The sequence below is a fragment of the Macrobrachium nipponense genome, chromosome 7, assembly GCF_015104395.2.
Source record: "Macrobrachium nipponense isolate FS-2020 chromosome 7, ASM1510439v2, whole genome shotgun sequence".
Taxonomy (NCBI): domain Eukaryota; kingdom Metazoa; phylum Arthropoda; class Malacostraca; order Decapoda; family Palaemonidae; genus Macrobrachium; species Macrobrachium nipponense.
Window position 1 is genome coordinate 20,746,593 of NC_061109.1, and position 26,173 is coordinate 20,772,765.

The 26,173-nt window shown below is 46.5% G+C and overlaps 1 protein-coding gene across 1 annotated transcript in view; it reads left to right on the forward strand.

Annotated features, from left to right (window-relative positions):
• The window catches only part of LOC135217413 (coiled-coil-helix-coiled-coil-helix domain-containing protein 7-like), a 161,265-nt gene extending 135,496 nt beyond the window's left edge, over positions 1 to 25,769 (forward strand). Inside the window, exons 3-5 of the mRNA XM_064253255.1 lie at positions 2,390 to 2,488; positions 3,002 to 3,133; positions 25,228 to 25,769. Coding sequence (XP_064109325.1) covers positions 2,390 to 2,488; positions 3,002 to 3,121 — 219 coding nt within the window. The 3' untranslated portion in view covers positions 3,122 to 3,133; positions 25,228 to 25,769. The remainder of the gene's footprint in view (positions 1 to 2,389; positions 2,489 to 3,001; positions 3,134 to 25,227) is intronic.
• Positions 25,770 to 26,173: the final 404 nt, after the last annotated feature.

Genomic DNA, 26,173 nt, shown 5'->3' on the forward strand with positions numbered 1-26,173 from the left:
CTGAAGATACAGGGAGTTTTTTTGAGTATCTTTCAGTCTTTTAATGTCTTGGTGTATTTCTTAACCGGGTGTGGTGATCCTTCGTTTTTCATTGTGTTTTTTGGTGATGTGTACTGTGCCCTGAGCAGGGGCATTACAGTCACGTCCTCAACGGCAAGTACTTATTATTGTGTCCGGCACACGGATCCATATATCCTGTCGGTACAATAAAGGCCAGCAGACTACAGAGGCAGTAACCACTGAGTCAGTGGTCTTTAAAGGTAAGGAACCTATCCTATATCTTCGGATAATTCCAACAGTTGTTATTTTAGCTGCCATTGTCCCACCACCTAAATGTGTCAATCAGCTAGATGTAACCACCGGGTAAGTTATATAAGTGAAAATGACATTTTTATAATAATATAAAGTTTCACTTATACTTACTTACCCGGTGGTTACATAACGAAGCCCGCCCTCCTCCCCTCATACCCGGTAGAGGGCGGGAGTAGAAGGATCACCTGTCAAACCATTAGCGCTACCGCGAATTTCAAATTCTGCCGTGACGTCAGGAGACGACAGCTAGATGTAACCACCAGGTAAGTATAAGTGAAACTTTATATTATTATAAAAATGTCATTTTTATGATGAAATTGATTAAGAAAACCAGGAATTTGTGTTTATTTCTCATAGAAAAATATCGCGAATAGGCGAATTTCCCGCGAGTAATGCGAGGAAATGTTACCAAGAGAAATCCGCGAATGTGTGAGTCCGAGAATCCGGAGAACGCGAATACAGGGGGTCCACTGTAATTATGTACTGTAATATGACAGAGCTGCTTCCTTGCCCATGTAAATGTTTATAAAGAAAAGCTACAGGCTTCATTTTTGTCTATAATCAACAACAAAAAAGATTCAGTTTATCCAGCTGCTGTAGTAAACAGAAGAATTGTAACTGATTTATCACTAGTTAATTTGCCTTATCTCACTTAGTCATGCAATTAGGAATTCAATATTACCGAGGTTCCAACCTCGGTAATCTTAAAAGGGTTTGGTAGCTTGGTCGTGCAGCAAGGGCACTGGATAACATCAGTTTTAGTCTCTCTCTCTCTCTCTCTCTCTCTCTCTCTCTCTCTCTCTCTCTCTCTCTCTCTCTCTCTCTCTCTCTCTCTCTCTCTCTCTCTCTCTATTACCTAAGGCAATTAAATCAGACCCGTGAACTACAAAAATACATTTATTTAAGAGCAAAGCATTAACCAAATGAATCAGGTTCTTAACAAAATGATTAAATGAAAGGTTAAACTCAAAATCCAAATAACTCGGATAACCCTGGGGAATTAATCAAATAACTAACATTAGTTTAGTCATAAAACTAGGCATAGTCATAGTCTAGTAACACCACGAAACATCAGTTAAGTTCCCATTTCTAAATGTCACCATATCAGTTCCCCTTTGTCTCAGAACCGCTTAAAAGAAGACAGGAGAACACATCGATGAGCAAAAGATTATAAATCAAAATCAAAATGTCAAATGAAATAGAACATCTTTGAAACAAATATTCAAAATACAGTCAAGCCACACTTTTTGCTAAAAAATAAGTATGCTTACCCTTTCAACACATATTATTACACACTTCACCAAAAATACTGTCAAAGAAGCCATCTTGGCTCTTGGCCACTTCTTGTATAGATCTCCCATTTTGGTTACCTTACTCTCTCATTATGTAGGGAAATAGCTAGAACGAACGCAAGCAAGAACACACAAGACACTCCCAGATAAGTGTCGTCACTAATTTCGTCACAAGTTCATGACCTCATACATATCATTGTACACGTCCAAGAATCAGCTTCAAACTAGATTCAGAAGGCACCTCTGCATCCGCCCGTGCATAGAGACAGGACGTGGTCGGTTCAGCTTAGACAACGACTTCGACATCACGCCACCCAAGGAATTATGTCAGCATTTCCAAAGCTGAGCTGTCTTGTCACTTAGGACCACACTGTTTCCATGGGAAGTTAAATTGATGATCCCTACATTCTAGGAATGTCACAGCACATCACTTTACTACGGTGTCTTAATTATATTGTCAATTACTCACTATACAGTTAATTAGAATTAACAGTACCCTTATACAATTTAGATTTAATGTAAGATTCTGGAAGAATGTGGTGGAATTTAGCCACAGAACCAAGTACGTATATAAGTCATTGTAGCTTTGGAAAACTTGTGCATCAGATGAAATTATATTGTTTTTTGAAAGTGTGGTATTTATACCGTAGCTTTACATTTTTATTTATATGTTTGTAGGACATTGATAATGACCAGAGGTCCAGATATATTTTAATCCCTTATTTTTGTCAAGAATTAGTTTTAACTAGTGAGAATAAAATTTTGTACTCCTTTTACTTTTGCAGGAACATAATCAATCGTACAAGTGTTTAGAAGATAATGACTATGATCGGAACATGTGTGCTTGGTATTTTGAAAATTACAAAAGGTGTAAGGAATTCTGGGTAAGTTTAAAGTGCGGTATCTTTTTTATACTCATGTTTCAGGTACTTTAATGTCAGTATTCAACTAAATAGATTTAATATGCAACTTATGCTAGGGGAAATTATTTGATAATTGATTATTGGAAATTGTAATTTTGTGAAAAATTTCTTAACCACCTCTATACTACAAGGGTTGTAAGCAAGCAAATGCTGAGCTTCTGACTTGAATGTTTCATGAACACAAATATAAGTACATTGTTAGGCTTTACATTGAGATTTTCTGTCCTTTTTCATAGTGAGCAATTTTACTTGAGTACTTTTTGTTGGGCTAAGTAGTATACATTGTGGAAACTTTTTATGTTCAGGGTATTGCCTTATCTATAGAGTTAGTAGCAACATCATAAATTAAAATTTGGATTTTCATAGGATTGTAACTTCTCTGCAGACTAAGTACATGCTGAGTTTTTCTTAATTCATAGAGTAAATAGCAACATTATACATTATTTTGATTTTAATAGAACTGTAACTTTTCAGAATGATATTCGAGTGCAACGTAGAAGGGCGGGTATAGTGCCAAATTTACCTCCACTAGAAGAACGTGAAGAGATTAAGAGACAACATATGGAGAGAATGAGATCAGAAGCTAATAAATAGCACTAAAATGGGGCAAGTTTCCTTTTCTTTACATTTCTCTATAATTTCTTAAGTTCTATTTTATTCATATGAAGCATTTTACCTTATATTACTTTGTACAAACGGTATTTGTTCCAACACGGTATACAAACCATCAGTCTTTTACATAAGGAATTACTTTCAGCACCAGCTGGACTGGTTGTAAGATTTAATGACAAGGTAGTTTGACAGTAACTACTTGTCTGATGGTCAGGAGTCCCGCACGACTGCATGTAAACATTCCACTTTGCTTTTGACCGCCGTTGGATGCAGATGTGTGTTGACACCTCTGCCTGCTTCATTGCCAGATAGCATATGTACTTTTTGGCTTTCAACCTGATTCTATGTGTATTTGAGTGTGAAACTGTAAGTATTTATTTTGTTTTTGTTTGTGGTATTGCATCGCAGGAAGAAACATGCTGTCCCACGATCTGAATAAGCCCTCTCGCCCCCCCATCCAACCGGAGATTGTGCCCAGGAGTGGGAGGCTGGAAGTTTGGGGCTTTCCGCTCAAGTGAAAGTGTAGATCCTCATCCCCTTTGCACAAGGTGCCGAGAGCATGATTGTAACTGTGCTTTAACTTGTGATTATTGTGTCTCTTGGTTGGAGGAGCAGTGGGAGCGGTACGAGAAGAGGAAGAAGCTGCATAAAGACGCCAAGGTGTCGTCGGAAAGCTCTCCCTCAACACCACTGGCGACGGATATGTCGTCTTCTTTTCTCCCTCCTCGTCAGCTCCCTCGTATGGCTCTCTCCCCTTCGGGGGGACATGTCTCTCTCTGCCTCTTCACTCGATCTGTTGAGTGCAGAAGAGGGAGGGAGACATCCCGACTTTGAGTTATACTTGGGGTCTTCTGTCCACTAAGGGGGAGATCTTTCTCCTGCTGAACAACAGGAACCCCTCCCAATAACCCGACTGTTGCTTCCTCAGGTGTCTGCCTCCCCGGGTGGGGACCTACAGCAGGTATGGCACTCCCTGAGTCTTCCGGGCACTCCAAGTATTCAGGGGCTCCTCCTTCATCTAGCTGCAGCCCCGGTTACTCATGGGGTGGAGACGAGGACAACTACGATGGTCTTGACCCCGAGATACTCAGCTCCCCCTCACCTGGTCTACACCCAGCACGTGACAATGGTCACCCCCACAGCTGTGGTGCAGACCCCATTGCCACACGTACCTAAGAGGGAGTATTTACCCCCTCCCCCAGGGTTTGCTGTCCTCGCTCATCCGCCTGATGAGTGCCCGAAGAGCTCACCCTAGACCTTCCACCTGTCGCTGTCGACCATGCCTGCTGCCCCTATTCCTGCCCGTGGAAGTGCTGCCTCTCCTTCAGTTCCTCCTGTCCAAGTGGAGCTGGGCCCCATTGCCCCTGCAGCCACCCCAGCTCCAGCCTGGATAGGAGACCTGTCAGCTGTCCTAAGGAAGTTGATGAAGAAGTCCAAGAAGAAGAGGAAGGTGTCGTCGTTGTCGTCTTCTGCTGCCTCTTCCCCATCGACTTCCAAGGGCCCCCTAAGAAGTCTCGCACAGAGACTTTAAGGGTCTGTCTCGCTCCAGTGAGACAGGTGGGCCTTCCACTGGTCCTCCCATTCCTCCAGGAACGAGGCCCGTCTCTCCTTCCTCAGGGAAGAGAAAGACGGGGACTGCTGGCTGGTACCTCCGCTCCCGGCTCCAGAGGTTCCACCTCCAGACCGGGAACTGTCTCGGCCACTCGTCAGTGAGTGTCACCGAGTGTACGGTCACCTGCTGGTGACCGTACACTCGGTCCAGACGGCCGAGTACGCTCTACGTCAGGACTCAGGCACGGAGCGGAAGGATGGTAAGAGTCACTCAGGTAACTCACCAGACCAACGATTGCTTGCGCAGCGATCGACTGGTACCCAGGGTTGACCTGTCGGTCCCATCAGACCGCTCACCTGACGAGGCTGGGAAGAGGTCCCCCGGGTCACCAGGAACAACTTCGGCTGCTTCTGGGACCGTGGCATGTCGTGAGGACAGTGCTCACTCTCACCGCGTTGGTGGATGCTACCAGTCACCTGACCGTTGATCCCATCAGCGTGGGTCCACATGGCTGATGCAAGAGACCTACGCTACCGTCCTCGGTCCAGCACTTCTCTGCAGGAAGATTGCTGGTCCAGACCGGCAGCTTGATTACCACCACAGCTTGGTGATTGCCTGCAGTCCTCCCAGCCTACTGGTTCTGCTGGTAGGCAGGAGCATCAGGTCTTCCTCACCTGTCCCTTCAACCTCCTCGGGCTACACCGGGAGGAGCGAGACGAACGGGAGTGACTGTGAGGAGTGCGTTCCTTACAGTCCGGCCACGAGAGCCTATGAGCCTGGTTCGGTCTTTGGGACCAGACAGATCAAACGCTCAAGTGGTTAGAGGAGACCACGAGGGGTCTGGCGAGGTTCTTCCTTCTGAAGAAAGAGTGTCTTGGGAGGTGCTCGGCCTGGATGGATCTGACGGTCCATCGCCTCAGGACGTGGTTACCCCCGAGATACAGAGGTCCCGTCCATCGAGGCTAGACTCGTTCTGGGGACCTAAGAAGGAACCCAGAGTGGTGGTAGGGCTACCCAGGTCTTCCTTGGCTGACGAAGTGCTGGACCAAGGCTTCACTCAGGGCCTGCAGGTCGGACAAGCTGCTTCCCCTCCTCTGCCTCGTCAACAGCATTTCTACGTGCCTTTGACAGACTTGGTTCCAACCGAGCAGGTTGATCCAGAGTTAGCTCACCTAACTCTGGGAGTGCCTCTTCAACACCCGCTGTCAGAGAACCTCTGGTTCTCGCAGCAAGGGGCATCAGCCCTGGAATCCACTGCCGTGGCAGCTTTCCAGGCCGTCTTGTGGCTGGATCTGTGGTCCCTCACAGTATCCAGAGTTGCAGCCCCCTTGGGAGCTATAGTTCCTGGGAAAGACTTGGCGTTCGGGAGACTGCCAATCTGGAGGTAGGGCCATTTCCTCCCTCGCCTACCAGACGGTCAACCTGTGGGCCAACCTGGTTTTGAGGAGCAGGGACGCAGTCCTGACTCACGTAACCAGGGTGGTCACGAGGTAACGTTGGGTCTGTGGAACGGACTGTTGCTGGGTTCCTCCTCACTCTTCTCTAGAGAGATGATGGATGCTGCAGTAGAAAAGCATAGAGCTGAGGAAAGCGATTGCTTAGTATACCAAGCAGTTGTGAATAATTTTGGGGTCTTGCTCAACTGCGGCTAAGCCTTGGAGCTTAGAGCGCTTCCTCCGCTCCCAAGATATCAGCACCGTCAAGGGTAGTGCAAGGAAAGACCCAGCCTTCCTCTTTTGCTTTGAGAGGTGAGTGTCAGCCCTCCTCTCAAGCCTCCTTCTCTAGTGGGAAAGGGGCTAAGCAGAAGGGGAAGAGAGGGAAATGCTAGGGATAGCATTCCCCCCACCTGCTGCTGGAAGTAGAGGGGTGCCTGGCGAGCCACTGGGCAAATTGGCAGCGCTATGGAGCTGATACCTGGGTATTGGATGTCCTTCGGGAGGGATATCTACTTCCCTTCAAGTTAAGGCCTTCCCTCACTTCACACCCGGTCCACCTTCAAACATATGTTCCTGGTTCTGCCAGAGATGTAGCACTGACTCAAGAAGTGCAGACCATGCTGAGCAAAGGAGCTGTGGAAATCGTGCGAGATCAGTCACCGGGGTTCTACAGCTGACTTTTTCTGGTAGAGAAGTCTATGTGGGGCTGGAGACCGGTGATAGATCTCTCTCCTTTGAACCGTTTCGTTCGCCAGACTCGGTTCACGATGGAAACGGCATGCTCATTGCTCGATTCTATTAGGGAGAACGATTTCCTGCTTTCGGTGGACCTGAAGGATGCATATTTTCAAATACCCATCCATCAGTCCTCCAGGAAGTACCTTCGCTTTATCCTCAACGGGATGGTGTACCAATTCTGGGCACTTTGTTTCGGTCTCTCAACCGCCCCACAGGTGTTCACACGAGTGTTCACTCTGGTGTTGGCTTGGGCCCATCGCCGCCTGCATTTCTGCAGCAATCTGGGGATCGTGGTAAATTTCGAGAAGTCAGATCTCGAACCCTAGCAGAGGATAAAGTACCTGGGCATACTGATTGACATGGTAGCAGCACGAGTCTTCCCCGCAGACTCACGGATCAGCAGGTTCAGGGAAGCAGCTGTTGGTTTTTGTCACAACAGGAACAATCAGCTCAGCAGTGGCAAGTTGTCATCGGTCACCTGTCGTCAATAGAGAAGTTAGTCCCTCATGGGCATCTTCACCTGTGGTCTCTGCAATGGAGACTAAAGGAGTGCTGGTCACAGGCGGAGGATCCGCAATCCTTCCTGGTTCCTCTCACAGAGGAAGTAAGGGAGGATTTAGCTTGGGGGCTAGACGATAGGAACCCCTTAATAGGAGTGCCACTTTGCACTTCCCCTCTGGAGATGCTTCTGTTTTCAGACACATCGACCAAGGGTTGGGGCACACACTTGGAAGAGTTGCTGGTTGCAGGAGTGTGGAGCTGAACACGACAAGCACCTTCATATCAACGTCCAGGAACTCAAGGCAGCGTTTCTCGTGCTCCAAGAACTCTGGGAACGTCTGATGGGACACTCAGTGGTGTTGATGAGCGCGACAACACCACGGTAGTGGCATATGACTACAAGCAGGGGTGCCTAGTGTCCCTCCTGTTACACCAGTTAACGATGCAGGTGCACGAGTGGGCCATAGCTTCCTCGGTAGAGCTGTCAGCCAGATACATTCCAGGAAAGAGGAATGTAGTGGCAGACAAGCTCAGCCGCCAGAATCAGGTGATCGGGACCGAATGGTCTCTTCACCCAGATGAGGCGGGACTCCCGACCATCAGAGCAGTTACTGCCGAACTACCTTGTCATTAAAATTTACCACTGGTCCAGCTGGCGCTGATAGTAATTCTTTATGTAAAGGACCAATGGTTTGTATAACGTGTCGGAACAACCAAGAATTTGTTCTATTCGACTATTACAGGTTATAGGTCGATGCTCGCAAGCACTTATAGATTTCATCTTCCAGAGTTAACCAATAATAGAGTATTACACGACCTCCTCAGGTCCTTTAAGATCGAATGACTAGTAGTCCCGCTTCGGGCCCCTTCGTGGGATTTAGCAGTGATTCTGAACCTTTTGAGTTCTCAAGCGTTTGAACACTTAGAAAGCTTATCTTTGAGGGAGCTAACGAAGAAAGTATTGTTCTTGGTATCGCTCACGACAGTGAAGAGAATAGGGGAAATGCAAGCGGTGTCTAGGAAAGTATCATTTTATACATTCAACTTCCCTGGCAGATATATACTTAGCTATAGACTCCGTCGTCCCCGACAGAAATTCGAATTTCGCGGCACACGCTGCAGGTAGGTCAGGTGATCTACCGCCCTGCCACTGGGTGGCAGGAATAGGAACCATTCCCATTTTCTATCAGATTTTCTCTGTCGCCGGTGCCCACAACATCGTTGTTGGTACCTCCTGACTTGATTTTCGTATTTCATCGCCGTTGATCTTCTGGACTGTCTTTTTGGTGACGTATTTGGATCTGTGGTTTGGCATACGCTTTTGTGGACTGATTTTTGGATTTTGCTTTGGATTTTGCTAAAAAATGTCTGAATCTAGCTGCGAAGTTAGAAGATGTGTGAATGAGGGTTGTTTGGTGAGGCTACCGAAAGTGTCGTTAGATCCTCACAATGTATGCAAGAGGTGTAGGGGGTATGAATGCTCTAGAAATAACACTTGCAATGAATGTGTGAATATGAATGAGGAAGGATGGAAGACTCTAGATTCCTATTTAAGGAAACTAGAGAGAGATAGGGTTAGAACTGTCTCTAGAAGCGTGAGTAGATCTCGCTCTAACGAGCCAGTTAGTATAACTAACCCCCAATTAATTGCTTCCTAACATGCAGTATCACCCTCTCCCGTAGCAGATGTTGCAAGTTCTGCTACGGAGATTGCAAATCTGAAGACCGCATTAAGGAGGATGGAGCTTGAAATGCAAGCTCTTAAAGGTAAGACTGTGGAAAGTGACATAAGTGTCCCCAGTGTAGTGGAGGGTGCGTCTGATCGGCTCTGTCTCGCTCCCAGGCCTAGACCTCTTCCAAGCTCCCAGGCCCAGAGGAGGAGGAATGTCGACAGCCGTACGGAGGTTACGGAGAATCCCCACCGATCAGGCGTCCCCTTGGCAGAATCTGTAGCGTCCCAGACTGCCAAGGATCGCCATTGGAAAGGCATCCTAAAAGAGTGCTTCTCATCATCCGATTCGTCTCCTCGCAGAAGTGGATGGACTTCCGATGAACTGTCGCGTCCGATCAAGAGGAGTTGGAAAGTACCTACGCTGGACTCGAGCCCGGAACGTTTCCCGGACGATTCTCCCTGCGAGAGGAAAAGAGCCAAGAGGACACGGTATTCTCCTGCTCTAAGATCACGATCGCCTACGCCATCCAGGGCGCATTCTCCTATTCCTGATAGAGAAAAGGAAGAAACCGTGACGGACATCCTACTTAAAATGCAGGAACAGATAGCCTCATTAGTAGGAGTATTGAGAAAAGACCCTCCGAGGAGAAAGGATGATTTTCTTCCTGTTAAGAGATCTTGTCCGATGGGCGTTCCGGACTCCAGGCTCCTCTCCTCTACTCCTCGTCCGAGAACAGAGATGATAAAGGAAGGACGGACGGAAACTCATAGGCTTGGGACGCCAGATACGGACAATGACAAAGAGTGTCCGAGTCGGACAGAACCATCCAGGTGCTCGGCGCCAGAATTGGACGACTCGGACAGGCAAAAGTGTCCTATGCGGACGACGCCAACCAGACACCATCTGCCAGACGCGGACAGCCCGGACAGGCAGATTTGTCCTATGCGGACAACTATGACCAAGCGCCGTGTGCCGATTACGGACAACCTGGACAAGGCGGACAGCCAGGACAGGACAAAACGTCGTGCGCAGGCAACGCCGTCTGGGCCCCAAGCACCAGAAGCGGACAAGATGGACAGGCAGAAGTGTCGTACTGGAACGACACCAGCCAGGCGCCAAGTTCCAGATGTGGACAGCTCGGACAGACGACACTGTCCGAGACGGACAGATACGTCCAAGCGCATGGAACGAAGCAAGCTTTCGGCGCCAGATAAGCACCAAGCGCCAGGATTTTCTTTAAGAAAACCATACGGAGAAATCAACTTGCACCAAGCGCCAGGATTTTCTTTAAGAAAACCATACGGAGAAATCAACCAGGAAGTGTCTCATTATGATTTGGACCAGGAACGGGTTTCTCTGGACAGAGACGAAAGATGTCGCACAGGCGGCCATCGTCCTGGTCACGATATATCCGTTGCTGGTGGAAACTTGTCGCAAGCACAGCTGTCTTCTGACAAGGATGCAAGATGTCGCACAGGCGGCCGTCATACTTGTCAGGAGGGCTTCGATGATGATCGGGTTTTTTCTCGGGATCAGCATTCGCCGGACAGGGACGCAAGATGTCGCACAGGAGGCTGTCGCCCTTGTCGGGAGGGATCTGATCCTGCGAAGAGTCCTTCACCTTGCGAGAAGAGATGTTCTCCCTCGGCTGATAATGATTCTCCGGTGGAACTTGAATTGGAAGATGTCTCTGACACAGAAGATCAAAAAGGTGCGGGACTCTCGGACTACAAAGCTTTGGCGGCGCCTTTGCTCCAAGAATTTGGAGATTCTTTGAGTCCTGCCGCCCCTCTGTCTCCTCGGTCGCTGTTCACGAGCACGAAAACCTCAAAGTCGTCCTCCTTCTTGAAGATGCGGCCAACAATTTCCATGAAGAAGGCTTTGCAGTCTTTTGGAAACTGGCTCTACTCCAGGAAGAAGGCGGGAAAGACTGTCTTTACCTGCCCTCCCTCCAGACTTTCTGGGAGGAGGGGTATTTGATATGAGACAGGCGAAGCAATGGGACTCGCCCTCCCAGCTTCTGCTGAGGCAGATTTTTCAACGCTGGTGGACGTGTCGAGGAGACATTCTCTCTCTTCAGCCAAGACAACGTGGGGAATGTCTGAAATGGACCATCTCCTCAAGGGATTGTTCCATGTCTTGGAAGTTTTTAACTTTCTGGACTGGTCCAAGAAGACACAGGACAATGAACGCCTGAGCCCCGAGGTCCTTAATAGTATTTTGGCTTGTATGGACAAGGCGGTGCAAGACGGATCGGGGGAAGTGGCCTCCCTTTTCGGGGCGGGAATACTTAAGAAGAGAACTGTATTCAGTTCTTTTCTTACAAAAGCTGTCTCACCGGTACAGAGGTCGTCCCTACTGTACGCCCCTCTGTCAAACCAGCTTTTCCCTTCTCAGTTAGTGAGACATTTCTCACTCACTTACTGATCTGCTGGTCCAGTCAACCAAAAGGCCGAGGACAGCTGTTCCCGCTACGAAGAAGGAGACACGGAACCCAAAGCTGCCCTTTCGAGGGAGTTCGTCTTCCCGGCCCTCCTTTAGGAAGAGAGGAGCGGAAAGGAGAGGTAGGTCTTCTGCCTTTAGACCTACCAAGAAAAACAAGTGAAGTTCAAGTCCTCCAAACACCAGTAGGCGCCGGACTTCTGAACTTTGCAGAAGAATGGGCGTCGAGAGGGGCGGACAACTGGTCCCTCTCAATATTGAGGAGAGGATATCTCATCCCCTTCAGACAGGCCTCCCTTGACGTCTACCCCAAGGGAACTGTCGGCGAAGTACACGGACCCTGTCAAGAGGAAGACCCTGCTTCAACTAGTGGAACAAATGTTGGACAAGGAGGCCATAGAATTAGTACAGGACCCACACTCTCAAGGCTTTTACAATCGACTGTTCCTCGTACCAAAAGCCTCGGGGGGTGGAAACCTGTCCTGGATGTGAGCGCACTGAACCGATTCGTAGAGAAACAGAAGTTCTCTATGGAAACTTCCAACTCGGTTCTTGCTGCTCTGCGTCCAGGAGATTGGATGGTCTCCTTGGATCTACAGGACGCATATTTTCACGTCCCCCTGCATCCTTCATCGAGGAAATACCTACGGTTCATGATGCAGGGAAGGGTCTTTCAATTCAGGGCTATGTGATTCGGCCTGTCTACGGCTCCCCAAGTGTTCACGAGCCTGATGAGGAACGTAGCACGATGGCTTCATCTGGAGGGGGTGAACATATCCCTTTATTTGGACGACTGGCTAATAAGGGCCAAATCGAAACAACAATGTTTGGAGGACTTGGAAACGACTTTGAATCTTGTTCGCTCACTCGGACTGCTCGTGAACCTCGAGAGATCTCAGATGATCCACAGCCAGAACATTGTCTATCTGGGGATTCAGATGGATTCTCGGGGTTTTCGAGCGTTTCCGTCGCAAGACAGAATTGCTCGAGGCTTGGAAAAAGTCTCAACCTTCTTAGGGAAAGAACGAAGCTCAGCGAGGGAATGGTTAAGTCTTCTGGGCACCCTTTCGTCGCTGGAGCAGTTTGTTTACCTAGGGAGGCTCAATCTGAGACCGCTGCAGTTTTACCTGCAAAGAATGTGGGACCGAAAGAAAGGGGAACTTTCAGATCAGTTTCCCATTCAACAAGAGATCAAGTCACACCTGAAGTGGTGGTTAACCCCTCTTCGAAAGAACGAAGGAATATCCCTTTCAATTCGGAACCCTCTCCTAGGGTTGTTTTCCGACGCCTCTGAAACGGGATGGGGAGCAACACTAGGAAAGAAGGAAGTGTCAGGAACCTGGACAGGAGAACAGGTGTCCTGGCATATAAACGTAAAGGAACTTATGGCTGTTCATCTAGCCTTGAAGAACTTCGAGTTGGAGGTCAGAGGCGTGGTAGTCCAGGTAAATTCGGACAATACCACGGCTCTGGCTTACATCCGAAAACAGGGAGGGACTCACTCGCTCATACTATACAAGATAGTGAGAGACCTCTTGATATGGGCAGAGGAACGAGGCATTGTACTATTGACGAGGTTTATACAAGGAACCAAGAATGTAAGAGCAGACAGACTCAGCAGGAAGAACCAGGTCCTTCCAACAGAGTGGACCCTCCACTCAGAAGTCTGCCAAAAGCTCTGGTCCCTCTGGGGGAAGCCTCTGATAGACCTGTTTGCCACGTTCCTCTCCAAAAGGATGGAAAACTTTTGCTCCATAGTGGAAGATCCCAGAGCAATAGCAATAGATGCCCTTCTCATGGACTGGTCGGGCATAGATGCCTACGCTTTTCCCCCCATTCAAGATTCTTGGGGAAGTGTTAAGGAAGTTCCATTCCTCGGAGGCAACGAAACTGACACTCGTCGCCCCATTTTGGCCCGCTCGAGACTGGTTCACAGAGGTAATGGAATGGATGGTGGACTTCCCCAGATCTCTTTCCATGAGGACAGATCTGCTCAAACAACCCCACTTCGAGAGGTATCACGGAAACCTCCACGCTCTCTCCCTGACTGCCTTTCGACTATCGAAAGACTTGTCAGAGCGAGAGGCTTTTCTCGAAAAGCTGCGAGCGCGATCGCCAGAGCCCGCAGATCCTCTACTCTGCGGGTTTATCAATCGAAGTGGGAAGTCTTCCGTAGATGGTGTAGGTCGAAGAAGCTGTCCTCTTCCCATACCTCTGTGACTGAGATTGCTGATTTCCTTCTCTTCCTCAGAGAAGAATCACACTTAGCTGTTTCAACCATCAAAGGATATAGGAGGATGCTCTCTGCTGTATTCAGAAACAGGGGCCTGAGCATAGAGGATAACAAGGATCTCCATGATCTGATACGATCCTTTGGAACTACAAAGACTAAGTCCTCTCTCACAGCAAGTTGGAATCTTGATGTGGTCCTCCAGTTTCTCTCTTCAGATACGTTCGAACCGCCGCATAAAGCATCTTTTAGAGACCTCTCGAGGAAGTGCATTTTTCTCTTGGCCCTCGCGACTGCCAAGAGGGTCAGTGAGATACATGCATTGGACTCTCGGGTAGGTTTTAAAGGAGATTCTGCTGTTATCTCTTTCCAACCTCTGTTTCTGGCTAAAAATGAGAACCCTTCGAAACCTTGGCCCAGAAGTTTTGAGGTCAAGGAACTCTCTCCTCTTGTAGGTAGAGAAGCAGAAAGGTCTCTCTGTCCAGTCAGAGCACTGAAGTTCTATCTGAAAAGAAAGAGTCAACTTCAGGGTTGCAGTCAAGAGTCTATGGTGTGCGGTAAGGAACCCGAAGAGACAAATGTCGAATAATGCATTAGCGTTCTTCGTGAGAAATGTGATAACGGAGGCTCACATGAAATGCCAGGAGAAAGCCTTTAAGCTGCCTAGGGTTAGAGCACACGAAGTACGTGCAATTGCAACTTCCCTAGCCTTTAATAGGAATAGTATGTCAATGAAAGACATCTTAGCAGCAACGTATTGGAGATGCAACTAGGTATTTGCTTCCCATTACTTAAAAGACGTCAGAGTGACTTATGAAAAGTGCTTTTCTCTTGGACCTTATGTATCAGCGGATACCGTGCTGGGACAGGGAGCTGGTACTGATCCTTAAATAATATTGTTTATAACTAAAAAATTGTTTGGTTTTGAGTTTTTTACGGTCTTTTGAAAGGATGTTGGGGGGATAACTCCTTTCAATCGTAGTACTAACCCCGGTGTTAGGATCAGGTGATCGGGATCGGTGTTATGCTCCTTGATGATGCCATTTGGCAAGGTGTTTTGTCATGTAAGTGGATAGGACCCCATTGACAAAGATCCTTAGGTTCTGTCGAGTAAGTGGATAAGACCCCATCGACAGACTATCAAGAACTCTTAGCATGAGGTCACTACCTCGCTGAGGGCTCTTGAGGCGATGTAAGCTCCTAGGCAGTAGCCATGAAGTCTTTTGCCGACACAGGTAGGAACCAAGGTTTCTTATATTATTGTTACCTACAACGTATGTTGTTTTCCTGTCTATTCAGTAATTAGTTGTCTCTTACCCTCTGCCAAAGGTGCCAATCAGCTAAGTATATATCTGCCAGGGAAGTTGAATGTATAAAAATGATATTGTCATGATACAATAAAGTTTTACACATACTTACCTGACAGATATATACAATTAAATGGCCCACCCAGCCTCCCCTCAGGAGACAGGCAGAAGAGAAAATCTGATAGAAAATGGGAATGGTTCCTATTCCTGCCACCCAGCGGCAGGGCGGTAGATCACCTGACCTACCTGTAGTGTGTGCTGCGAAATTCGAATTTCTGTCGGGGACGACGGAGCCTATAGCTGTGTATATATCTGCCAGGTAAGTATGTATAAAACTTTATTGTATCATGACAATATCATTTTTCAGACAAGGATATTTATCTCTTGTACATAACGGAATTTAAAGCGAAAATGGAGTCCGAAAGCAATCCCTTGCCGAGAGCGTTTAAAGTTACCTTGCTTGAGGACTTTGTTGAAGGAGAAGCAGCAGAAATGTATCTGTGTCCAGTGCGTGCTTTGAAATGCTATTTAGCCCGCACCGCCAAACTGCTTCTGCATCCACTGACTTTATTTGTGTCCCTGAGGAGTCTGTCACGACCGATATCCAAGAAAGTGATAAGTTTCTTCTTATGTGAAGTTATTTCAGTCTATTTCTATAATTCGGCAAGTTCGGTCGGTACTGATTCCCACCCCAAAGCACACAGCATCAGGGGTATGGCGACATCGGCAGCGTTCCTTAGAAATTATTGTGTGTTGGCGATTCTAGAGGCAGCGTCATGGAAGTTGACATCTGTGGTTACGTCTTTTTATCTGAGAGACATCCAGTTCTTGTCGGAAGAGGGTTTCTCTCTTGGTCCTTTCGTGGCAGCTAACATGGTGTTGCGTTAGTCTAGGCATAGTGCAAAGTAGGGATGAAAGTGTTAGTTTTTTGGCATTGTTTATTAGTTTTAAGCATTGTACAGTTTATAAAAGTTATCAGTTGTCTTGAATGTCATGTTCTGAGATAGGTAAGAGGCTGTATGTATGAGGTACAAGAACTTCGAACCTTCGCACACACTCCACACCGGGAACCTGTAGCCTGCAGAGAATGTCGTTAGAAGATCTGTCCTTGGAACTTCTCCTCCATACATGAGAGGCTATATAGCCACATGGGAGGTTTTCAGTTCCCCTCCATTCATGCGAGTAGAATCTACCACATGGGAGGATAACTTGACAATGACAAGACCATGACTTACGAGACTGATGTCGAGGTACTCTCCCCTTCAGGCATCTCACCTGATGGACAAAATATGGGGGAGTACAAATACCTTATGTACCTGCTCATACCTCAGAGAGGTCGGGCTGATACTAGAACTGACCCCACCTCTGTAAATGTTAATCAGGCTAATTTAAGTGTTCAGTGAGTGTATTGCAATATGAAGTTTTCATAATAAAATTAATATTGTAATACTTACCTGAACACCTGCATGACTCCCACCCTCCCCCCTTCTTCAATGATTAATGATTATTGCAATTGAAGGTGGAAACCATCTGCCGGCCAATGTCTAGCAGCAGTGTTGCCAACGGTAATTAGGTAACTCAGTAAACAATGTTTACCTGCAGCATTGGTAGCGCTGGCAGTTAAAATTTTCCCAAGTGTGGGTAAATGAGTGGGGTTATGTTCAGGCTGATCAGGTGACCAGGGCTAATTCAGGTGTTCAAGTATTACAATATTAGTTTTATTATGAAAACTTCATTTTGTTATACAAACAGTTTCTATGAACAAACCCATTAGTCATAAATTAGTTTAATAACCAAATGTAGGGAGGCTAATTCAGGTGTTCAAGTATTACAATATTAGTTTTATTATGAAAACTTCATTTTGTTATACAAACAGTTTTTATAAACAAACCCATTAGTCATAGATTAGTTTAATCACCAAATGTAGGGAGGACAAAGCAGATGAAGCCAAGAAAGGAAGACAGCTGTCAGAAGTCCAGTCCCATGAAGAAATAATGAGGAATATCTGAAGCCAAGGCCAAAAGGAGCCATTTTAAGAGTAATGAGTGTGTGATAGAAGAATGTAATGGCAGGCTCTTCTGCGAGTAGTGGGTCTGCTGTTGAAGGACACTCACTGACCACAAGGAGTATAAAGGAAATTTGTATACACATCCATTGTGCCTAACCACTGAGGAATTAATCGAGGATGAGGAAGTGATTGATTCAACCCTTCTCCACTGAGTGTATGTGACAATGGCTCCCTACAAATACAGTGTCTTATGAGTGACATTACAAAGATAAAACCTAGCAAAGGTGTTTGATAACAGATGTTCTCTTCTTTTTTGCCTTCCCCTTCCAGGTAAGGATGGCAGAGAGCTCCAAATAATCTGTAAACTTCAGGTAGTATAAAAGGGCATGGACTTCATGGGTGAGGTCCTCCTTTGGTACATCAGAATGCCCATGTAATCTGTAGCCAGTGAAAAATGGAATACGTACAGCATTTATGTTCAGCAAATCTTTTGATATTTATTCAGAAGCAGATGACCTGATTCTTCATGCTGAGGATCAGCAAGCTGTAACAGGACACTCATGAGCCAGTAAAGGCATAGCACGAATAGCAAACAGACCAAATTGAAACTGTTAGAAAATTGAGTTTTGGATGCAAATTCAGAGGCAAGTGAGAGACAGAACCATTGATTGGGGTGGGAAAACTTATAAAAGAGCATGAAGCTGATTGACATGCTGAGAGGAGGCCAAGGTGCAAAATTTATAAGAGATGCACCAGACAGAAGGTTCATAGAACAGTTTAGTACAGTGAGCACAAACCCACTTTTGAAATTCTGTGAACAAGAAAAGCAAAGAAAATAATTACACTAAAAATTATAATAGAAGTTACATCATTGAGCAAGGAAATAGCTGCAAAAAATTAAATGAGCAGTAAGCTATGTACAGTAACAATTCACCAACACATTGGTTCCTGGCTGAAGTTATATAACCACATTGCACACACAAAGAAAATGAAATGGAAATAGTATATTGAAAATTAAATCCTGTCAGTATAATGAAAAATGTAAAATTTTCCAAGACAATTTGTATTTTTCATATCTACAAACCTGAGGTCTTAACAATAGGATAATTTCTAGCACCTAGCTGGATCCGGTTAAATCGCAGATGAAAGCAAGGAATCTTGTGAGATCTGGCATCGTGTACAAATATTGGGAGAAGAGTGGTCAAGGACTACGCATTTACGCCACCGCATCAATCTTTCCCAACTCAGGATGTCTTAGCAGACAGAGGGGCGGCTAGAGTTGGGCAGTACAATGTTAAGACCTCAGGTTTGTAGCTATGAAAAATACAAATTGTCTTAGAAAATTTGTCATTTGTTCATACGTGAGCAAACCTTCATACAAATTGTCTTAAAAAATTTTGTCAATTGTTCATATGTGAACAAACCTTCTGTCTTAACAATAGGATAGACTCATACTTGGAGGGAGGTACAAGACATCCTAAACCAGCTCCAGAAGAAATAACTTCTGGAGAGGGAATGAAGCCTGTGAGAAGCTAGATGAATTGATATTTAACCACCCAGACACTGAGTGACGTACAATGATATATGGGAGAATCATTGTACTATAAGGAACCAAAGAGAAACTTGACTGTCCAATAGTAAATCAACACACCAGGGTTTGTTACCACTCCCAACTCCCCCTTGCCAAGAAGTGGAGTATATACTACCGAATAAAGGGTTTGATATTTGTATATCAAGCGACCACACTATCAGTATGACTACCTTACTCACCTGTATCAGACCAGTCCACCGAATGACATGTCTATTCCTTAATCTGCCCGAAGGAAGAAAGATACAAGAGAAAGAAAGAGACCGGCCAAGTCACTCATTCTCTCATCCACATGATCATCTTAGGTAAGATACAAAAGTGCCCTGTTAAGGGCAACTATGAGTTACACAACCTGTTGGGCAGCGACTACAGGACCCAGGGAAAATGTGTCTGTAGATCTGTGGGCAACATCCTTGAGAGGGAAAGAGGTGAATGTGGACTGGCGTAACCAAGTACCAGCGCTCAGCACTCTATGTACAGCCAAGTTTTTTTGAAAGCCAGAGAGGGACCAATACCCCTAATGTCATGTGCTCTAGGCTGCACAGACGTGGTGGCGGAATCATCAAGGGTCAAGTATGCCTGTCTGATGGCTTCCCATATCCAAAAAGAGATAATATTCTTTGACACCTCTTTCTTTGTACGTCCTGTGCTAACAAAAAGTCTGCGGCAGCCTGGTCTAAGGTGCAGTGTCCTTTTAAGAGAGCAATGCAGGGCTTGGACAGGACACAACAAAAGCTCTTGAGCAATACCACCCACAGTCATTCAGCAATGGAATGGAAAATGAAGTGAACATATCATTGTGCACAGAGGGATTTTGGGTCATGGCCACAAATTCCGCGACAAATTCGAAGGACACCAACCCCCAACCCCTGGTGAGCTTCACATCATAGCTCAGACCGTGGAGCTCTCCTACCCTCTTCGAAGATGCCAAGGCCAGGAGGAAAACCGTCTTGACCATTAAGTTACGGTCAGATGAGCGATGCAAAGGCTCATATGGATCCTTAGTGAAGCTCTTGAGAATCAAGGAAACATTCCATGTCGGAGGCTTGAGCACCCTAGGAGAACTCGATTGCTCAAACCCCTTAACTAGCAAGGAAAGTTCCCAGGATGAGATGTCGATACCTCTGAGGCGTAACAAACTCAGGGCCACCCTGTAGCCTCTAATGGCCGAAATGGACAAACATTTCTCATCTCTGAGGAAGGTTAAAAAGTCTGCTATTCACTGAAAGTTGTGAGTGGCAAAAAACCCTGTTAATGACACCAATCACAGTAGGGCGCCCATTTGCCTTGGTAAACTGTAGTGGTCGACCTTCTGAGACTGCTGGACACATGCCCAGCTGTTCTCTGAGAAAAGCCTCCCGCTCGGAGAAGATAACTTGATAGCCTCCAACCGTGAAGCGACAGGGATTCTACTGGTGGAACCTTTCCGTATGCGGCTGACACGGGAGATGCTGCCAAAGGGGAATTTCCCTCGGAACCTCCGAGAACAATAACAGCAGATCTGAAAACCATTCTGCCTGAGGGCACAGAGGGGCTACCAAAGTCATCCTGAGACCCTGCAAACTCATCAGCCTGTTCAGAACTTGACGGATCAAACAAAACGGAGGGAAGGTATACAGCTCCAGGTTGTCCCAGGGATGTTGGAATGCGTCCTCCGCTAATGCTAAAGGATCTGGAACCACTGAACAGAATATCTCCAGTTTCCTGTTGAACCGAGTTGCAAAAAGGTCCAGCATGGGTCTCCCCCAAACCGAATTGCTGACTGCCCACTGGTGAATCTTGACGGTCAAGGCGTGAAGTTGATGTGAAACCAGGCCTCCCTGCTTGTTCATGTACGCGACCACCGTGGTGTTGTCCGACATGAGAACGACAGAATGACCCTCTACCTTCTCACGAAACTCCATCACACCCAGGAAGGCTGCCTTCAACTCCAAGATGTTGATATGCTGCCATTTGTCCTCCAAACGCCTGAGGCAATGAGGCCACCTAAATGAGGCCCCCAACCTGTGAGGGAGAGAATGCAGAGGGACACCCTTCAAAAGATTTTGGTTGTCCAACCACCAATGAAGGTCTTCTCTCACTTCCAGAGACAGAGGAACCTTTAACAGGGGCGAGTCCCCCGCCAGAGACCAGAATTCCCCCAGTCTTCATTGTAGAGACCGAAGATGAAGATGCCCACGAGGGACCAGCTTCTCCAGGGAAGACAAAACTCCCAGAAGAACCTGCCACTGATGAGCTGACTGATGTGGTTCCAAGAGGAAGTCGCACCACCACTCGCAACTTCTCCAACCTCTGATCTGACGGGAAAACTCTTGCAACCGCCATATCAATTGACCATGCCCAAGTAGAGAATCCTTTGACCAGGTATGGTTTGACTCTTCCTGGTTGACCATGATGCCAGTTCCAGACAGAACCAAAGCAGACGATCTCTGTCCTGCAGCAGCTTTTCCCTGGAACCTGCCAAGACCAACCAATCGTCGAGGTACCTCAGCAAATGGATCGCCTGAGCATGGGCCCAACTTAGATACAAGAGAGAAGATCCTTGTGAGCACTTTGAGGGACTGTGGTCAGCCCGAAGCACAGGACTTTGAACTTAAAGACCTTGTCCCTGAGAGAGAAGCGAAGGACCTTCCTGGACATTGGATGGATAGGGATCTGGAAGTATGCGTTCCTGAAGTCTATTGACAGCATGAAGTAGCCTTCCCTCACAGCTGCCAACACTGGACGCGGGGTCTCCATCTTGAACTGTGTCTTCCTGATGAAGTGATTCAAGGTGGATAAGTTGATCACAGGCCTCCAACCTCCTGACGCCTTGGGCACCAAGAAGATGTGACTGTAAAACCTCGGAGACAGACGCACCACTTCCTCTATCACATCCTTGTCCAGCATCTGCACTTCCTCCCGAAGAGCCAAGAACTTCAGAGAATCTGGAGGATACGCCCTCCTGAGCTGCAGCTTGTTCGAGAGAGGAGGAGAGAAGTCGAATGGCAGTAGGTACCCCACCCGAAAGACATCTACCACCCACTTCTCCACCCCACAACTCTGCCACTTGGCCCAATGGCCCACCAGGCACCCCCCACCCATGGCACAGGAGAGGGAGAGGTGCCTAAACTGTCAACTGCCTCTTTACCTCTGCCCCTGGGGCCCCTTCTCGGCTTAAAGGAACAGGAATGAAAGGGATGTTGGTCCTCTGACTCCTCGATGGCCTACCAGACGACGATCTTCGTGACTGCTGCTGGGCAGGGGGAGGAGGAGGAGCCAGACATCTCCAAGGACGAGACTCCGACTTAGACAGCCGGGTGCACTAATCTGTCCTTGGTGTCAGCCAGGTCTATCACATTCTCCAGCTCAGTCCGAGGGAAGAAAAATTGAGACTCCAACAGATCCCCATTCCTCAATGCTAGCAAGGACTCAGGGTCAACTGATCTTCCCATCCTGGATAAATCCTCATCTCTTCTAATCAGGAGAAGGTTAGCCCATAAATTAACACTGAGGTGAGCCATATACGAAAACACCTTGCCTCCGGACTGCAACAAACTGGCAAGAGAGAATGCACTCACCAACCCTTCTGGGGACCTGTCAGAAGCTATCTTGGCAATGACCATAGACCAGAAATCCAGCCAAGAAACTGTCTGCAACATGGAGGCTGCCGTAGATTCCAACACTGAGGCATCCTGTGGAGACAAGGATGGAGCCACCGACCTCACCTGCTCCAAAGTCAATCCCGGTTTCGGACGAATGACGTCCAGGTTAAGATGACGCGACATCAAAAAGGCAGAGTTTGTAGCATAGTGCTTCCTATGCCTCATGAGAGGTGGCGGTATCAGCTTGGTAGAGCCCCTAAAGTGAAGCGAACCGTCACGATCTGAAACAGATGCGTTAACCTTATGCTAGACCAACTGGACGTGCCCCAACAAGGGAAGTTGAAACGATGACTTGGGATCCTGCTTAGCTCCCTGCAAGCTTCCAAGCAGGAAGGAGTGTAAGACAACTGAGCCCGAGTCCTACTCTCCAAATTGTTGAATCCAAGAATGAGATCGACAACTTCTGAAAATGAAGACAAAAACTCTTGCATGTCTCCTGCTCTGGCAATGGAGACTGACGACGAGAAGGGTGTGCAGACTTATCTAAAGCGCCTTCCTCGTTTAAATTAATGGAAGAACCAGTAGCCAAACAGCCCGAAACACCAACTAACCTGTCTGGGCTGGATCCAAGCGCCGACTCCCATGGCGAACCAACCTTGTGGTTGGTTCGAATGTGAGTTGGAGAGGAATCCTGAACACTTGAGAACGAATGAGAATCCCTTGGAGTCGAACTCCTGGAAGTACTAGGGAGAGGGGCAGGCAAACACTCCTGCTGCATCAACTCGGCGCTCACAACCTTCGACCTCTTGACAGGTGCCTTGAGATCCTTACGGTGATGAATAGGCTCTGGAGAAGAAGTGGGAGTGCCTGCAACATGTGCACGAACGGGGAGGTTGCAACACGCTCACGACTCGATACAGAGGACGAAGCAGCTACTGCAGATAGCACATGGGAAGATACACTAACACTCCGAAACACCACATGGGAAGATACACTAACACACTCCAAAACACCAACACTCTCAGGAACACGGGCGTTTTGCTCCTCACTCGCAGGTGTAGAAAGGGCAAGGTTCTTAGCCTTCCAACACTTGATACGCCGACATGGCGGAGATAGGGGAGAAGGAGAGGAAGACATCACTGGCTCCTTACGCAATCTCTTCGCAGGAGGCGGGGGGAATGCATCACACTTGCTTTCAGTTCTCCCAGTTGACATGGCAGCCAACTTATCTTCTAAAACAGAGTCCAATCTCTTAAGAACCGCCTGGCATAAAGCCTCAGACGGATCATCAGCAAGAGAAGGCTCCGACGACATGGAAGGGAGATGCAGCGAACTGGATGATAGAGATGACATCACGGCAGCAGTGGAGACGACTGGGAGTGATGTCATCGATGGAAGTGACGTCATAAGCGGTGATGATGTCACGGCTTCCCCTCAATCCAAACGGGAAGCAGATGCCACTGGCGGAGGGATACAAAATGACTGACCTCGTGACGTCACCATCGAGACTGACGCCACAGCTTCCCTCTGACTCGAAGAAGCGGGTTGCCAACTGTCACTGGCGGAACAATACAAAATGGCTGACCTCAGCTACCCACGAAGACGAGGCCAGGAGGAAGGGGGAGGGTCTGGACAGCATGAGGAGGAGGGTAGCAAACATCCATGAAGTGTGTCAGCAAACCCTCCAAGGATGGAGAACCCCTTACCCCAAGCTTCTTCCAATTATGAAAAAGCCTCCTCCCTCTCGAGAATCAAATTAACTCCCGAAGAAGAAGGGGCGACATTACAAAAATCAGCCTGAGGGCCTCCCAATACTTCCAACAATGAATCAATGGAAGAAAAGGAAGGGGACAAAGGCACAACACTACTATGGGGTGTGATCACAGCAGGAGACAAAGCATAAGCACCGGGAAGAGGAGAAGAAAAACCCTCCCACAAAGGAAGAGTAGAAACCCTACGATGCTCCCTCTTGCTATAAAACAACTTCCATTGCTCTCTAGGCCATGCATGGCATTCCTAGCAAGGATTCGTTATTATACAAACATTAGAGCGACACCTACTACAAGTGATGTGAGGGTCGGTCGCAGCCGAAGCCAAAAAACAAGAACATGGAAAACCTGGAGTTCCGGGGCACACAAGTTGATGAGGCTGAGAAGGAGCAGAAGAAGCCATGATAACAGCACACACACACACACACTAAACACAATTGAAACGGGCAATGAACCAGGTAAAGGCCGAGAGAGGTCAACCACAACTCTCGCCCAGGCGGTTAAGAAAAGACTGACGCAGTGGCGTAGATGTGTGGTCCTTGACCACTCTTCACCCGATATACACATGCATTGCCAGATTCCTTGCTTTCATCTGCGATTTAACCGGATCCAGCTAGGCCCTAGAAATGATCCTATTGTTAAGACCGAAGGTTTGTTCGCTTATAAAGAATTAGTAGTGTATTCAGAAGGATCCAGCAATGGGTGAAACATGCATATTGGAAATGTTTTTGTTGTGCACTGTTAAAAACTATTTGTTGATCATGGTGTTTGTACTAAAGTTTAATGATTAGAGTATGGTTGTTAGAAAATGTCTCAGGGGCGTGGATAATACAGTATCAACTTGTTGCAAATTACGTTAAAATGTGAAAACAGCCAAAATTCAATGTCAGATAAATTATCATTGCCATTTATTAAACCACTTGAACCAAAAAGTTAGTCTTTTGATGATATCAGAGATAATACAGTTTCAAGTAAAAATAACATTACATATAGTAAAACAAATTGCCAAAGATAGTCTCCTAAGTACAGGGTGTTTACACCAGAAAAGCAAATAGTAGAAAAATAGTGACACACTTGTAGCAGAAATGACCCATCGTGTAACATTGGTATTACAGTTCTGTAGAACTGATACTGCATTTATCAGTAATTTAATTATTTTTTGTTTTGCTATGATGGGTATAATTATAGATTTTTAAATTAAGTATTCATGAAGATGTATTGAGGACTTATATTGAGAGTTTTCTCTATCTTTCATTTCAGATGTATACAGGGGTGCACAATTGGACAAAATTCTTGTTTCAAAATATCTTTATTCAGGCATCATGTCTCTTGATAAAGCTTCATATTGAAAATGGAAGCATATGGTTGTCTATGTATATATAGATTGCTAAGATTTAAGTGCTGGATGTGTGGGCCCTTGTATTTTGGACAAGAGAAGCGGTGCTTTCAGTATGTTATGGCCATTGGCCCTTGTATTTTGAAGGTAGTACTGAAATTTGCATTGTTAAGTAGCCAGTGGAGTATCAAGAACACTGGTGATATAGCAATATATTTTTAATACCAAGCCATCACTTTATTGCTGTTTGTTTTAAGTCTTGTATTTTATTTCTTTGAAAGCATATTATGAATACAGTTTAACCATACCACAAAATTAAAACAACTCTTATAGCCCTAATGTTACATACGATTTTTGTGAATTCTTTGAACAGGCATGTGCCTAAATTTAAGCAATAATTTCTTCCAGCATTCATTTCTTATAGAATGGTATTTTTGTTTTGCCCATAATAAAACTTGTGAAATAAGATTGTCATTATAATGCCAACCAGATCAGGTATAGATTTTCTTCAAGTTATAGCAAAGAACCCTGCATAACTGAAAAATAAGCCAATAACAAGTTAGTACATGAAATATGTGTATCATCAGGTAATATTATAAGGTAGTATAATCAAACCTCCTAGTTAAAATATTCAACTCTCCCAGTGCTTGCTGAATCCAACCAGCATTATGTACAGTACAGTAGAAAACCCTGCACTGCTGAGAAGACAGGATTTCTCATCATGGTTAAAATTAGTTGGTGATCTGGTGGGATAGCAAGCTTAAAAGCAAGCGGCAAATGCCCCCCCCCCTCACATAAACTTAATCTGTCTGGCTACCAAACCTATCCTCAATCACACTCTCCTCTTTACACTACAGAATACAGCAGGAC